Source organism: Monomorium pharaonis, chromosome 9 (genome assembly GCF_013373865.1).
Source record: "Monomorium pharaonis isolate MP-MQ-018 chromosome 9, ASM1337386v2, whole genome shotgun sequence".
Classification (NCBI taxonomy): domain Eukaryota; kingdom Metazoa; phylum Arthropoda; class Insecta; order Hymenoptera; family Formicidae; genus Monomorium; species Monomorium pharaonis.
Window position 1 is genome coordinate 14,727,053 of NC_050475.1, and position 17,843 is coordinate 14,744,895.

The following is a 17,843-nucleotide window of genomic DNA, read 5'->3' on the forward strand; positions in this document are numbered from 1 at the left end:
GGTGCAGGGACCCCAAGGTTCAAAATAATCCGAGAATTTGAAAATAAATTTTAATCGTAATTTTTACTAGTTAACGTTAAACTTAGAATAATATTTGAATATATTTAATAGAGAACATTTAATTGAAAATCAATGTGACTTTGTTTTGCGGACCTTAATTTAGTTTTCGCAGACCCCTGGGGGTCCGCGGACCACTGGTTGGGAACCCCTGCTTTAAAGTCATTTTTAACGATATTTAAAACATTTGAATTAACGTAGCAGCAAATTAATTCTGATTTGACCTTGTGTCACGCAAATCATTGATAAGAAGGGAGTGCAAAACAACAGCAATTCATGGCCTCAAGCCACATTGTGAAACATCAATTTTACATTATCCATCCAAGTTAGCATACTGAATAAAAATGCAATTGATGCTGTGAACAGCATCGTGTATTTTTTTATATTTAACAATGTGTTTAAACCACTGCACAAAATGTTTTGAGTTACTTACCCATAGATGCTTCTTATCTCGCACTCTCACAAAATAAGTAACAATTGCCAAAGTCAAAACGTAATACAATAAATTAATTAATAGATGAATATAAAAGAAATAACTGAATAAAATACAGTTGAAATGTGTCAATTGTGGAGAGTCAAAGTAACAGTAAAAAGAATGAGGTTAACAGTTAAATAACGACTAAAACAAAATCGTCAAATTTTTTTTAGAGATTAACAAGTGAAAGTATCGGTAAATATTACAAATTCCTTACAATTGAATACGCATAATCTAAAAAATCGGTATCCATCTGCAAATTTAAACCTTGTTTTTGTAACTCAATAACCAGCATCTCTAAAGTTAATCTTTTATAAATATCCATTTTCGCATCAAAAACTTTCACAGTATCTCAATGAAATTATGTCCATGTTGTATCCTGTGATTAATAATTACTGAGCTTGTAGTAGAATTTCTATTTATGATTTTGGTGTTCTGAAATACGTGTTTTTAATTTTTGCCCCATTTGGCCTACAAATGAAGTCTCGTAATCCTTACAGGAAATTATATAAACCACGTTTCTCATGAACACAGTTTCAAAAGAATCTTTGTGTATTTTTATAAATTTCCGCACTTTATGCATGCTGTACAAATCCAATCTTGAATTTAAATTTTTTGTAATGTTAAATTTATCAGAAATACCACTAACAAAAGGAATCGTAAACCAATGTTTTTTCATCTTTAGAAACTAAGTTGCAGTCATTAGTGTTTAAAGCATATGTGTTGATCATTTTTTAAATCCTTTTATTAATCGTCTTAAACATAAAATTGATCGGATAATTGTTAACAGTGTTTCTATTACAAAATTAAGATTTTTTGGATGAAATTCAGGATGCAAGAGATGAAAGACCCTATCTATTATTGTGATAAAAAAAATAAGGTGAATTTTTTATTTAAACTTCGCGGGTACTATAAAATTATAAAATTATTTTTTTGCAGTAGTACTGTTTTTGACATCTATGCAGAGTTTTATGTTAATATATTTAATTGCTGCAGAGCTACACGTGTTTTTGTAAACATACAAAAGTGAGTTTTTCGATTTTTACTGTCTGATTTTGTTAGTTCTTCGAGAACATTTCGCCAAAAACTCGACTCATATCGTTCCACAACCATCGTGTTCTCCTGATTTAGCACCGCAGGCGAATACAGCAATTGAATATATTGACATGAAACTCTGCATAGATGTCAAAGACAGTACTATTAACCTACAAACAAATAATTTTGATTTTATAGTACCCGCGAAGTTTAAATGAAAAATTGACCTTATTTTATCATGCCTGTAATTACTCCTTTCTTCTAAGAGAGAGGATGCTGAAACAATTAATTAAAATGTTTTCCTGAAAAGGTTGGTTTATGAAACGAGTCTAAAATTAACATTTTATTTTTAATTATAATGTTAGTTTCCATTTTGTCACCAAAATGAATGAAGACGAAAGAGCAGCATAACTGAGTTTTAAAGATGTCAGAAAATTTTCTAGGAAACCATAAAAGTCAAGATTACAGAGAAAGGGTAGCGGAAATGATTGAGAACTGTAGAAAACTAGGTTGCTTAATGAATCTTAAGTTGCATTTCTTGGATTATCATATCGATTACTTTCCAGAAAATCTAGGTGATTATAGTGAAGAACAGGGAGAAAGATTTCATTAAGCGTTAAGAAGATGGACCGATGATATCAAGGCAAGTGGGATGTGAACATGATGAACTGATTTCTGCTGGACGCTTAAACGAAATGTTTCTGTAAAAAAAAGAAACGTAAAAGAAAGCCAGCCATAGCATAGAATCTTCGAGAATAAAAGAGTTAAATATAATACAAAAAGGAAGTGAATTTTTTACGCTATTCATTTACAGAAGCTCAGACTTGTTATACATATTGAATTTTTCCCGGGTAATGTGGTTACGTAAGCCTACACGCTCTGGATTATACATTTGTGACCCAAACTCTTTTTATAAGATGATTTTTTTGAGGTTAGGAAAAATATCAGCTAATTCAGCAATTTTGACCTTGAATTTGGATTTAGCGAGTCAAAATACATAAGGATAGACTAGTTTGGTCCGCTGAACCAACATAAAAAAAATTCTTTTTGGAGTTAGGAAATATGAACTCACTTTGCAATTCTGACTTTGAATTCGGATTCAGCGGGCAAAATACTTAAGGATTGATTAGTTTGATCCGCCAACCACTTTTTTGTGTGTGCCTGTATTATTAATTATGAAATTGTTTAAATAACTTATTTTATTATTTTTTGAAACTTTCCTTAGTTTTGCTGGGCAAATAACCATTTTTTTCATGAATGTATGGATTTTGAAAATAAGGTTTTAAAGATGTTTGTTTGGCGCTAAAAATGGCCATTTTTGGACTCTCTTTTATATCAAAGTCGCCTACTATTATACATTCTTTTTTTACTACAAATAATTTTAGTATGTCTTTTAAAAATTTTATAAGGTCCTTATCCAACGCGCTCAATGAATGAGATATTTTTATTAGTACTCTTTTATACATATCTCGTATTTTTATTACATTTTTATATACCAGCAATTTTGTATTATTTTTTTAAATAAAAGTATTTTATATCTTATGTTGCTTTTAACATATAAAATAACTCCTCCCGTATTCTGATTTTTAGCATCACATCGAATTGCATTGTATTACATTTATCTAATTATTTTCTGTGTCCGATATCAATTTGGATTCTGATAATGCCAAAGTTGCAGGATTTATCTTCATCTAATCTGATGTATCTCCTCCTTATGCGCCAATACTGAACGTTTGTATTGTAACGATTGTGTTTTCTAGCCGGACGAATTCGTCGGGAACTAGGGTAGGAAGGGTCCTGAGACAGCAGAAACGGCTATTTTAGTTTTAACGGTAGTTTATATTTTATATCTGGATTATGTACATTATATACAGAGTATTTACAACGTGGTGTTTATCGTGTTTACTCATGATTTTGGCGATTAGTTGGGCGTTCGGTGATGCCTGTGAGGCACGCGGTGCAGCGAAGGTGATGTCTCGAGGCGAGGCGCTCGAGGATTTAGGCGGTGCGGGGGCGAGAACCGTTTGTGCTCGGGATTTAGGCGTCGCAGCACGGTATTTCCTCGAATTTCGGTGGAATAGTAATTCTGGATCGGTGTCGGAATTCCGAGAACGCTCGGAGGAGACACAGAATTCCCTACCTCTTTTATCCAACCGTATGAGGAGTGGAGTGAGTAGCGGCCGAGAACCTTCGGCGAAGGCGGAAAATACTCCACCCTCGACTTGCTGACTTGGAGCTAGGAAGCGGAATCGAATGTAGCCGAAAACTCTAGGCTAAGACGGAGACGCTCTACCTTAAGATACGTTCGGAGGATCTTCTCGACGGTATCCAGCAGACGGAGAGCTGGGTGCCGGTCGTTCGAGAAGTGTCTTATTCCATTGAGGCGGCTTTATATACTACTCTCGACGGATCGGGGACCCTCTGGGGTCTTTGGTTTCCTCCGCGCCCAGCATCCCGGTGATCGGGATACTAGGAAAGCGCACGGTTGTTGAGACGATCGTTGTTTCGCCGAAAATTGTGGAGTTTTATCACGGACCGATGCCCGTGATTGCGGCTAGGCGGTTGGTCGGCCGGACCGGGCCGATCGCGAACGCTGGTCGCCGGTGAATGCGATTTGTTACACCATACATGATTGTTTTCTGTCTGTAGTTGCTTTCCATGTCGGTCCCTTTTTCTTTTTTTAATCTTTCTATGTTCGACATTCCACACTTAGGGCATTATGCTTGTCACTTATTTTCAAGTGTATGTCGTTATTTTATGCATCTTTTCAGCATGGGTTCTTTTGCTTTGTTTTCTTGCACATTTGTGGCATGTTTCTTGCCGCGTGCAATCTTTGGCAAGATGATAATATCTCTAGTATTTAAAACATTTTTTGACATTGAAATAATTAAATATAAAACATTTCTTCTATCCTGTATTTATTTTTTCTTTTCTCAACACTGAGTCATGAGTTATTTTATCCATTTTGAGTATTAAAAAATTATTTCCCTTTCCTTTTTGGATTGCGTATTTTTATACTTTATTCTTTTTATGATTATCTTCTTAATTACCTGCATATGAAATCCTTCTCTTTCATCGTTAAGTTTATTTTGGTTTATAATTATGCTTATCAGATTTTTATCATCTAATACCATTTTTCTACACCAACATTTGTTATTTTTATTTTTGGCTTAACTCTTTGGTTTCATAATATTGTAATTTTTACCCAACTTGTCTTGTATTGTGGGTTTCAATTCTTCCATCTTATTTTAAGTTCCTTTTTACATGCAATTTCATCTTTTATTTTTCTCACTATTTTTACTAACCAGTCGATCTTTGTATTAGTCTTTGAATTGTTTGTTTGCACTTCCTGACATACTTGCAGTTATCCCGCTCTTTATTACTTCCTCCCATTGTTTTGTTCATATTTTACTCTTTCTTATTTTTAATTCTTATTTTTTCAAAAGGACCCTTGCACTTTAAGTTCTTGTCTACTATTGTAGATTTTATGCTTGATAGTACACCTAGGATGGTAAAAAAGTTTTTTGCACATTTTGCACTGTACCGTAATGTTTTTAATGTCTTTTACATAGAGCACCTATACTCTGTATAATCGGCGTCAAACATGTTGACTATACCGACTAATATGACGCATTCACACAGTTACACATTACACGTTAACACTATTATGACTGACTGCTGTTTAAAAACTGAAATTTCAAAATAAAAATTCTGTCCTACAGTCCACAATTTAGCACAACTTTACTAGATAACACTCATAATTACTCTTAGTTTATAAAAATCACACTTGTTACAAATTTCACGTTTATCGGCAATATGTATTCACAGAAAAAAATTGACTTTTGCGGAGCGATGTTTGACACGTTTGTTTCCAAGCGCAGAAAGAGAGAGAGAGGAGGAGAGAGAGATTCTTGAAGTATATATTTATATATAAAATTTACAGAATAAATCGCTTCCGAGAAAAACGCCGTTAAATTATCCGCATAAATTATCCGTTATCTTGATTTGTTGTTTAGATAGTAGTAGGTAAATCAATCGACAGTATTTTAGACGAAACTCATCGTAGAGCAGGAGATAAACAATGAATAGACAGTTTGCACGGGCCAAGAAATAGCTTACAATTGTGATAATAAAATATCAGTATTTCTAATTTTTTGTTAACACTTGAAGAAAATAACATGGTTCTTTTCCATTTTTTCCTAAAAATACTACAGCTGGTGGTTTGTTTCGAAGACTTCGATATTCGAACTTTGAAGCTTGTTTGAGACAAATGCCACTCTTTATGTGTATCCAGTGATTTGTTGCTAATACACACGAAAATTTATTAGAGCTTCTATAAAATAAATTTGTTAAGTAAATAAAAATATAGGTGTTGCTTGAAAGCTATTCAATCAGCATTTTGTGAATTGCAATTTGTAACTTTTTTATATGAAGAGACGAAAACTAACATTGTTAGCGGGTTGATAGCCACGAAAAGACGAAAAGGAACAAGGTTCTGGTGTGCAAACAAGAGAAACAAACACAGTCGTTTGTAAATAAATTAATGTATTTAAGCCTTCTTTAGCATAAACGTGAATCGGTTTGGAACAACAATTGCTGAGAGTCGACAACATTTCTGGAGATGATCCCGTTGCCTGAATCCGGTCCGTCTCGCTCGAACAGGAAGCTCTCGCTATGCACGGCGCGGTTTCCGAATATAGATTGAAACGTCATCGCGATCTTAAGCTAGAGTTTATTACAAAGAAACGTAACGATTCTGCTCTGCTAAGTGATGTTCTAAAGAGTGCTTCAAAATGCGGGTTATCTAAGATCCGCGAATGCAGAGTAGTCTTGCGCAAAGTTTATGAATTGCTCCTCGGTAAGAGTGACCCGAATTTGTAAAGAGGTGGACTTCTCTGTGTCGTTGAACGTGAAGCACAACTGGTTGATGCCGATGACCCTTGACCCGGGCGGCAGGGGGCCGCTCTCTTAGGTGAATGCGGCAGGTAATCGCTTCTTCCCCTGTTGTATGTCATTTGGTCCTCGAGATGGCTGTAACGTTCAGTGATGCGCATACACTTGCTAATCGTACACGGATATAAGTCTGCTCGCGACGTTATATCGCACTTGTTTACAATTTTTACTGTATATTGTATTAGCAACAGAAATTGAGAAGTAGCCGAACAAACTCCTCGCAACTGTGCTCGATAGAAGTATTCGAAAGACACCGCATTGTTGGACACCGCACAGCCTTCTAGTGAAAAACGTTTATATATTATATGACAGATTATCTAACTTTAGAAACATCTGGCAGAAAAAAGCGTCGATCTGCCAAAAAAAAAAGTGAAATTCAAACATCTATATACTACGTATTTTTAGGAGCATCCCGTTTTGCGTGGAAAGTTGCAAACACATGTGGTGCAGAGAATGCTCGCACGCACGCCATCGACCCTCTTCCGCACTTACCCCATCCAAGTCGCTAAACTGTATTAGAAATCTGCAAACACATGTAAATGCGTGCGTGCGTGCGTGCGTGCGTGCGTGCGTGTCCAATCGTGCCGTGTCCAATTGTGCGGTATCCAATCGTACGTGTCCAATTGTTACGTGTCCAAACGGGATACTTCCCTGTCTGCACAAAGACTGACGAGTTTTTCGTTGCAACAGATTTTTCATTCGATTTTTCTTACTGCGCTTTTATTTCGATAGTTGATTGGTGAAGAAAATGTTGAATGAGTTGACGTGTTTTACACGATTTCCAATGAATGACAAGAAACACTGAAAAAGCAGCTGAAGTGGGGACAGCTCTTTGCTGGGCGAAGGGAGTGGTCCCGAACCGGTTGACGACAATGCTTTAAGATCGCAGATAGTTACAATTATGCATGTCCGAATATGAGCGAGCAGATTGATAGATAGAAACGTTTCGAAATTTTTAAGAAAACAACACCTGAGTTATTAAAGACCCGTTCGAATGCTTATGACCCCATACCATTTGACATGGTCACGAATTCTCTTTAGTAATGAAACCTATTTTTTTAACAAACATGATTATTCTGTTAAGCCAATCTTGAATTTTTTTTTATATATTTTTTTAAGTATATACATATATTATTTAATATACATATATTAAATAATTAATTTTTTTAGTTGTAATATTTTTAGTGTTTTTTAAATAAATTTGTAAACGCATCAAAATTCGAAACTTCAAATTTTAGGAATTACGAAGTTTTGAAGGAATTTCGAAGTTTGAAGTTAATTTAAAGTTGACAAAAGTAACAACCTTAAAAAGTACAGAAAAAATATGGCTGTAATAATAACAGATACTTTATTTATGAATTATTCATTAGAACTCTTGAATGTGAAAGAAACTTTAAAATTATTTAAATAAAGGTGATATTATTGTTGCACTTCTCGAAGCTCACTCGCTCTCGAACACAACACTCTCACAACACGCGAAATAAACAGGCGGATTGCCAATTTAAACGACTTTATTATTTCCCGCGTTTACAAAAGCAGGGAATCTCAGACATGTCCGGTCGAGATGATGTCTCGAGATATTCTGTTGACATTTCATTTGTTTACAAATTATTAATTGTAAGCGACGCCGTTGCCATTCAACTCAGCTGACTGAGACAATTGATAATATTGATTTTTGCATTAAGCTTGAGGTCACAACTAGCGTGAAACTCGCGCTTGTAACATTATTTAAAAAAACATCGAAAAACAAAGAAGATATTGGTTTTTTTTCATAATTCTTAATAATTTTATCAAGGGAATATTGATTTAGTTCTTTGTAAAATTTACATTTAACATAAAAGTCAAATAAAACAATTTTTGTTGCAGAAGATGAAATGAAATCAGAATACTTCTTCGAAAATGGAAATCTGATGACAGAAGAAAATTTGAACTCATAATGGAACCATTACTTACGAGCAAGATTCTGAGGGCCCCTAATTTAAAAAGGGGTCAGGAAAATATTAGAATACAGGATAGAGTAAGTAAATTATGAACCTAACTATTACATCTCTCAAGTTTTTCTATTTTTAACCAGTAAGAAATCAAAATAGCTGATTATAGGCGATTTTTGGCAATTGTTTGGTACATGTACCAAAGCGTACCAAACTGTACCAAAACCAATGAGATATAAATAAACTTTTATTTTATTGGTTTTGATACAGTTTGGTACATGTACCAAACGATCGCCAAAAATCGCCTTATAAAACAATTTATCTTAATTATTTAAATTTTTCTTTCTTAACATTTTGTTGTCTTCTCTTTTAATTTTTAACGAGATCTGTAATGAAAAATAAAATATTTTGAATGCGTTTTTTATTCTACGTTTAAGAGAGAAATAAACTCCTCACAACAATTAGAGAAACACCTCAATTTTTTTGAAAAATATATAAAATTTAATCAACTAACTTTGTTAAAAATGAACAAAAGAGCCACCGCAAAAATGGAGGGTTTTTTGCCGGTTTAGGGCACTTGCATTTTGAATTGAAATTTATGCCAAATGATTAGTGTTAATAAGACAATAATCCAAAGAAAATTTTAAGATGAGCATATGACTGGTTTCAGAGACATGGAAGTTCAAAGTGGTGGGTTGTTTTTCAGATAGTATGATACAATTAAACTGATATTTATGTCAAAAATTACTTTCTTCGCTATTCCAATGGGTTGCTGATTACGAATCTATTGTCAAAATTCAAGAATTTAGTACGGTGGATCCAATATGACGGACATTATTATTAAAAAATATGTTAATTTTTATTTTATAAATTGGAATGTTAGGGTTTTTTAGATCGTTAATTATAATTTTGGACTAGTGAGCGAAATAATTTTTGATATGAATATATATTATAGCAGTGCTTGAGCCTAGTTGCCCTTTTCGAGCCGATTCCCGAACGCGCCGCCTCCTATGCCCCCACTACCGCGCGCGGCCTTGACGGCCGAGCCGCCGATCTCGCCCGTACGCTTTGTCTCAGAAGCAGCTCTGTATAAGAAATGGTGCCCTGCACCACAAAATTCATTAAAATTACTCTAAGTAAATAATTTTTGTTTTTATAAACAAAAAAGTACTAATTTTTTTATTTCTAATTTATTTTATATGTAGTATAACAATATGTAAAAACATAATATATAAATTAGAATTTTGACAATAGTTTAATTTTTACATCATCCGTGAGGTATTATTATTGATGCTTTTTTTTAAGTGGTTTTCTCAGTAGGCCTAATCCACTAAAAGATGAAATATAATATATAGCTTGGCATTCTTCTAATTTTCCTGTCGTTTTTATATATCTTACAATATATAAAATTTTGTTTTCCTGCCAAGCTGTATATTATATTTCATCTTTTAGTGAATTAGGCCTACTGGGGAAACCACTTAAAAAAAAACGCATCAATAATAGTATCTCACGGGTGATGTAGAAAACTATTATCAAAATTCTAATTTACATATTGTTATACTACATAAAATAAATTAGTAATAAAAAAGTTAGTACTTTTTTGTTTATAAAAACAAAAATTATTTACTTAAAGTAATTTTAATGAATTTTGTGCAGGGCACTATTTCTTATACAGAGGAGCTGCTCCTGAGACAAAGCGTACGGGCGAGATCGGCGGCTCGGCCGTCAAGGCCGCGCGCGGTAGTGGGGGCATAGGAGGCGGCGCGTTCGGGAATCGGCTCGAAAAGGGCAACTAGGCTCAAGCACTGTATTATAGGATTCTTTGGGTAGGTGAACGAAATAGTAGGCACGCGTTAATCAGATGAAAATAAAAACTTTATTGTAAGGCGTTTGCAAACGCGGCATTCTGCAGAGAGGAGGCAGACATAACTGAACTGATACGCGAGCGCCACGGGTGCTAGGGTTTAGAAGATCGTTGCAAGTCGAGAGCGTCCTGTCGGTGCGCTCGTGTACTAAAATATGAGAGATCGCGGGTTGTTGACCGATAGTCGTTAAGAAATACGAAAGGTGAGAGCTTTAGATAATTTTAACACTCCCACGGCTTACACATTTTGTATTGAATACAGAACAATTTTAATCGCAATCTCCGCAAAAAATCGTTTTTTGATTCACAACGCCTATTTCATGTCGCAAATAATTGAACCGATCTTGCGGTAGACCTTTCGTGAAAATATCGGTTAATTGGTTTTGGCTCGGAATATATTTCACGTTGATTTCATGCTTCTCGAATTTTTCTCGGATGAAGTGATAGCATACATCGATGTGCTTTGTGTGACTGTGGAATACAGAGTTTTTAATAAGTTTTATTGTGCTTTGGTTATCCATCATAATTATGGTCGCACTCTCGCATCGACGCCCGATATCTAACAAATGTTTTCTTAACCAAATCGCCTCTTTTGATATTTGCGGCGATACATTCGATTTCTGTTGTACTGAGGCTCACGGTTGCCTGTCGTTTAGAGTTCCATGTAACTGGATCGTTTGCAATTTTAAAAACGTATCCGCTGATCGAGCGACGGATATCGACATCTGCTGCGTAATCGGAGTTGCAGTACCCTTCGAGTTTTAGATTAGACATATTTCTATTGTACATAATGCCAAAATCTGGAGTTTCTCTTAGATATTTGAAAATTTGTTTTACTCCATTCCAATGAGATGCGTTGTAATTATTTAAATGTCGACTAACGACTCCGACCGCATAGGAGATGTCGGATCTTGGCACGGATGCTAAGAATAATAGACCGCCAACTTCACGATACGGTGTGTTTTGACATAAGATGTTTTCACCGTCAGCTGATCGTAGATTTGCGTGAAGATCAGCGGGAGTACACACGGGATTTGAGTCGGACATTTTGAAGCGAGCGAGTATATGATTAATATGACGCTGTTGATGGATAAAAATAACATTGTTCGGACGAATTTTTGGCAAAATGGCCGTTTAAAGAAAAAAGGCGATTTTTAGGATAAAAATCTGTCTTTTCTTAATTGTAAAAAAAAGTAAGAGCTCTAAAAAAACCCGCCACGATAAAGACTGCCTTTTTTGTGTAGATTAAGCCCTCCAAATTTCAAGTAAATCGGTCCAACCATTTCCGAGATATTTTTGGTATGCGTTTTGAAAACATGGTTTCGAGAAAAACGTGTTTAAAGTTTGACATTCGGTTAAAACGTAGATAATTTTTTTTTAAACTTACATGGAGTCATCCACTCCAGGCCATTCAGTGAACCCTCCCTAGATGTAACGGCATCAAAGGCTCCGATCCTAGCTTCGCGGCGTAATATTCTTGCGTAAGCTACCTGCTGCGAAGGATTAGGGCGCGCCCGTCGCGCCCGAGCGTTGTCGAACGCGCTTGGACCTTTCTCGATATATCTCCGATAATTTTCAAGGAATCACTTTGAAACTTGCAGGGAATATTCTCAAGACCTTATACTTTACAAATATGCAAAAAACAAAAAATGCATTTTTTCAAAATTGCTAGGTGTATGTAGCTTCTTAAATAAATTGTTATTGCTTATGGAAAAAAATTTTATGGTAAAAATTACTACGACAAATAACGCACGGGCCAAGAAAGTAATTATGAAAATTTTTACTATGTTCATCAAATTTTCATAGTGTTTACACTACTTGTGGTATAATTTTCTGAATTTTTTTACGGTCTGTAACTACTATTGTACACAATTTTTACTGTAAAATGTTATCCGTGCATGTTTATTATAGAGAAGCTTCCTAATACCTCTCTTGCTGATTTGAAAAGTTTATATACTTCTTTTAATTGATGGATTTCAAAAAATAAGCATAAGTTTATTGATGTGAAAAAACATTTACTGTAAAAAAGTTACATTTTTTATTTTTAATTCAAAAATATTGAAATACAGAAAGTAATAAACTAGTTACGTGTTATAACGATATATTTGCTTTGTTAGAAATTGCTTATTTATTTAAAATAAAAATAGTTGTAATGAAATATTGCAAATTCCGATAAAAATTGTTAACACATAACCACCAATATTACACGAAGCGACATCACGCGCCAGCGCCGGCCGCAGCGGCACTGCCTGAGTCACAGTAGCGCAACGTTTATGATTTTTTTTTAACTATGTTTTACCACATTAAAAAATTTGAAAAAAAAGTGTTAAAGTAGACAATTTGGAGATATTTCCGTAAAAATAAGTAGTACCTCTAAAATATTAGAGGTGTTACTCTGAAAAAAATTCTTAAAGAATTCAAAAAATTTGGGGGGGGGATATTTTTTTTACCAAAAATACCTAAATACCAAAAATTTTTTTAAATTAAAAAAAAAGTCTTATTAGTCTATCTAACAATATATTTTTTTCATCAAAATCGGTTTAGACGTTTTCGAGAAAAATCACTTTTTATTTTGCTTTTTCCTTCCATAATTCCTTTAAAAAATGCATAAAAAAAAATAAAATTTATGAGAATATTATATCACACGTTACATACAACTTATGACATCAATTTCGGTTTGATACGTACGGGGTCGATTTCACTTACTTATTTCGCTAAGCTCTTTGACAGCTGTTAAAATACAATCGCAATGACAGTTGCTCTCGCAACACGAAGTAAGCGCAGCGAGAGAACCAATCAGCATCACAATAAAGAGGCTTCAATACAGAGGCCTTTGTTACGATAGGATTTACAATTAGGATTACATAGAGTAATCAATGCCGCTTAATGTTTACTTCTAGCATTTGTATTGTTTTTAGGACAATAATATATCAGTTTTCTTGTTGCTTTTGCACGCACTTGATGAAAAGTAAAATCTTGTCTGTGACATCTCCTTATAATTAATCTGACTACGTTATAATTTATTCATGTTGTAACTCCAGACAAATTTATTTTATGTTACATTCATCTTATATATTCGTTCTTTTATATTTTAGAATTTGTTTACGAATTTACTGTTACGAGCTTGTCAACGGTTATTGTCTCGCGATTAATTTCTTTGTAATTTTACTTGAAAAGGACCAAATCCCATGGCCGAAACGTCATGAGAGTTGTAACTACAATAAAGAATCTGCCAGGTTGTCGACTTGAAATTGTTTATTTCTTGGTTTTAATTACTGGCGACAATAAGTTATTTCATCTTTGGTTGATATAGTATTTTGTTATAAGGTAACCGCAGCGCTATTTATCAAAATCCTTTAGGAATATCAATTAGTTATAAATCGCCTATAACAGTCAAACATCGGATCTTAGTGATGGATATGATTTTTTCTTTATTAAATTTAATTTTCTTTAGCTTTTATTTTAAATTGCGCGCCGACAGGATTTGTTAGACTTAAGACACAGTTAATAAGCTAAATTTCGATGCTCGAGAGCATATTAAATTCCCCCCTTCCTATCTTCCCCGAAAAACTGTAAATTAATTTATTGCGAAAAATAATATCTCAGCCGGTGTTTGAACCCGGATTTCTTGTCATTCCGTGCGAGCGTCCTAGCCAATTCGACCACCGAGCATACGTGTGTATTTTATTTTACTCCCTCTCTTTCCTTTTTGTGTAAATAATTTTTTCTCCTGAATATTATATAATATATTTAACCTCAATGCTTGGAATTAACAATATGGCCGACAGAATATGTCTACTTAAAGGTTCTAAATATAACATAGTTTAAAAAAAAAGGTAGAATAAAGTGAACAGTTTATTCTTTTGCAATGTATTGAAATAAGTAAAAAGCATTAAATTTTGTCTGAAATAATTACAACAAAGTATACACTAGAATGCCACTCAGCTGGCCTGCCGATGAGGTGGTCATAGGCTGCAATATGGGTAATATGTTTATATGGATGATCCCCGAGGATCATCTGTCGTAGTCTATACACAGAAAAATAATTACTACTTCCAAGTAAATATTACTTGTTCTAAGTAAGTGGTTTCTTTCTACATCTATAAATCTATAGTAAACTTGTTACAAGTATTACATTTACTTAAAACATGTTCTAAATTTTAGTAAGCGTAATACTTCAAACAAGAATATTTACTTCAAACAAATATTACTATACAGAGTTTTACGTAATTTTTCTTCAATCAAGCTTTATAATATTCTTGAAACAAGAATGAATTCTTCTTTTAAATAAAAAATGCTGAAATTTTCTAATACTTATGACAAGCATACCTGAAAATTAATATTAAGAAAATATTCTTGGTTGAAGAAAACTATTACTTGAACGAAATAAAATAAAATAAGTAATTACTTTTCTTGGCTGTAGAATTTTTCTGTGTGTATTTAGTAACTGTCATGCACATTCTATGCAAGCCTGATATACGGATAAGGCATATAAATTTACCAATACAGCTCTTTAGTCAAATTTAAAAACTAAAAAGTAAGTATTTAAATACTTTGTTGTTCCCAAAACAATATATAATACAATTCTTTTCATACATTTACAAAAATCACAATATAAAAATTTTTTATAGTTGTATAACTTGTTTTTAGAACTTGTAATTGTAGTTTTATAATTATGTTTATTATCTTTTTGTAGTTATTGATAATAAACCTATTTTATTATTGATAATAAACCCATGTTTCACTTAATACTCTTGGAACATATAATTATGTGCTGGCTTGTAATGGGAAACAAAAGCGTGGCTCTTACAGAAATTATAAATGTGATCTATGGCCTTTAAGCACCCTGCAAAATTGACAAGCTTGAAAAATTTCCGTAAAAGCCACGCTTTTATTTCCTATTACAAATCAACACATGATTATATGTTCCAAGAGCGTTAAAACACGGGCAGAATAGATTTATTATCAATGACTGTAAAAGAACAATAAATATAAATGTACAATTACAATTTAACTACAAATTTAACTGTAAAATCGCAATAAATATAATTAAATATAATGCTATATTAATGCAAAAAGAATGAAAAGTAAAATATGACATGTCATTCCATATTTGAGAAGTTGACTCGTAATCATTTTGTAGTTTTTCGTCTCATGTATGCCTCATTAATTTGCCATAAAATAAGTTAGAGAATCAAAAATATAAATAAAAGTTGAATGGTTAAAAATGTTGAATATGATATTTGTAAATGTATGAAGAAGATTGTATTAATTAGAATAAATTGTTTTAAGAAGAACAAAGTATTAAAATACTTACTTTTTTGTTTTTTATTTAACTTAGAACCTTATCGATATATTTCTGTGCCTTCCATATTTGACTCGCATAGAATCCATCGCAATTACTAAATAGACTAATAAGAGATACAGATGATCCTTGGCATCTATATAAACATATCTACGATATTATAGCCTGTGTCCATGTTAACAGCAGTTCAGCTGAGTGACTTTATAATCTGTAACTTTGTTGTAATTTTGTTATTTCAAACAAGATTTTACGCTTTTTACCTATTTCAATAATCTAAAAAAAAGATTGTACAATATCTTAATTTAAGAGCCACACACTAGTATTTTTTAGAAAATAAAATTATAACTACAAATACTTCATGACACAAAAAATAAACCGTTAACTTTATCCTATCATTATTTGGGGAAAAATTACGTTATTTTATGCCTTCAAGGTCCACATATTTTGTCGAGCACTCTGTAAATTCCAAGCACTGAGATTAATTATATTTCTCTCCTCACCATTTACTTTTTTCTTTTATCCATTCTTCTTTTACTTTAATTTTTAATAGTGTTTCTTCCTCTCTTTTTTTCAAAATAACTAAAAATAAAACATAACACAAAGTATTAATTTTATCTCAGAATATTTATCCTATACAAAAAATGAAAATTTTGTGTAACTTATCTGATTATACGACGCAGTGTTATACTAATCTTCAAATTAGGCACAGCCGTATTTCTCTCCTTGATGTAATCCACGATGTAATATTATGCATATTATGCAAATTATGCATATTAAAACTAAAATCACAGCTAACCTTGCGCACGTCAACACGTCACTAACCTCGAACTGTCACATTACCACCGTGAAACTCGCCGCGGATTAACCGTTAGCTCGAAAGGCGGACTCGACCGCCAATCACAACACGTAATTTCTTGTTCTGTTCTTCCGCGGACACGAACATGCACTTTTTGTCAATTATCGTGGCTCTGTCACGTTTGTAACCATCTATCGCGCGAAAAGCAAAAGTACAAATCCCCACCATCTGTCCCAGGTGACGACGATAATAATGACGACGTTTCTTAAAAATTTTACTCTTGATGCGAAATTTTAAATCGCGATATCTTCGCTCGTAAGTCACGTAGCAGAAAAATAAAAACAGTTTTGTTATATAAATCGGATACAAGCTATCCATTAAGCTTATTTAGAAATTAATCGATTCAGCCGTTATTGAGATCTGATAATCTACGGAATCTTGCAAACGGCGTCTTGCGTAAATAGAGGCACGGCAGTGCCTCGCGTAAATACACTTGGCGCGAGGCACTACCGTGCCTCTTGATATAAAAAAATTGAATATAAGGATATGGTGCGCTAAGAGTTCACGCAGCGCACAGAATCGTAAAAATTATTTATTTTTTATATATCAATGGTTCTATGAAATTATGCGAAAACTGTCGAGATCTATCAAGAAAGTGATAGATTCCAAAAACATTAAAAAAATTTATTGTAACAAGGCGGCAAGGACTATCTGGATAATTTTTTTGTAAGATTTTAAAATGTTTTTTTTAAATCATGTTTTTTAATTTTTTTTTAAGCTATTCTTGGAAAAACTGTTAAATTGATCGACTCCTGTTTTGAAGCAAAATATTTGTAATATTTACAACTACGGTTAAAACCTGAATTTTTGGTATTTTACAAAGTAACTTTTTTACAATTTGAAAAAAAAATATTTGCGGAATATTGTTCTTTACTTTTAGTTGATTGTCATTTTATTTAACATTGCTATAAATGATTTCTTAATTCCATTTATAGCCATAAGATAAGGAACGATAGATAAGGTAAAGATGAATTATTTTAAATTAAACTAAATAAAGTTATAAATTGTTTTATCTAAATAATTTTAAAATAAAATAATATTAAAACCAATTTAAAAACATTTTTATTCCGTCCAATCTCCGGTTTAGTTTAAATTTTGAAAATAAGTTTCTTTAAAAAAAAAAGAAACATATGTTAGAAGGATTTTTGGTGTCACAAAAATTTTTTTGATGTCGGATAATAGGAAATTTATAATTTATAGGCAAAAATTTAAATCCACGGTATTTGTTTGCACATTGTTTTACATTTGTCACGGAGATAGGATATGTTATAAATATTAATGCGAGGATGTAGGAGGAGGGACGAAGCCCAGAACAATGTGGAAACAATACATAGCGTGGATTTAAATCTTTCTCAGACAGCACATAA

The 17,843-nt window shown here is 33.1% G+C and overlaps 1 protein-coding gene across 1 annotated transcript in view; it reads left to right on the forward strand.

Annotated features, from left to right (window-relative positions):
* The window catches only part of LOC105833490, a 230,539-nt gene that overhangs the window by 18,501 nt on the left and 194,195 nt on the right, over positions 1–17,843 (forward strand). The window contains 1 exon segment of the mRNA XM_036292192.1: positions 8,387–8,537. Within this exon segment, the coding sequence (XP_036148085.1) occupies positions 8,457–8,537 (81 nt within the window). The 5' untranslated portion in view covers positions 8,387–8,456.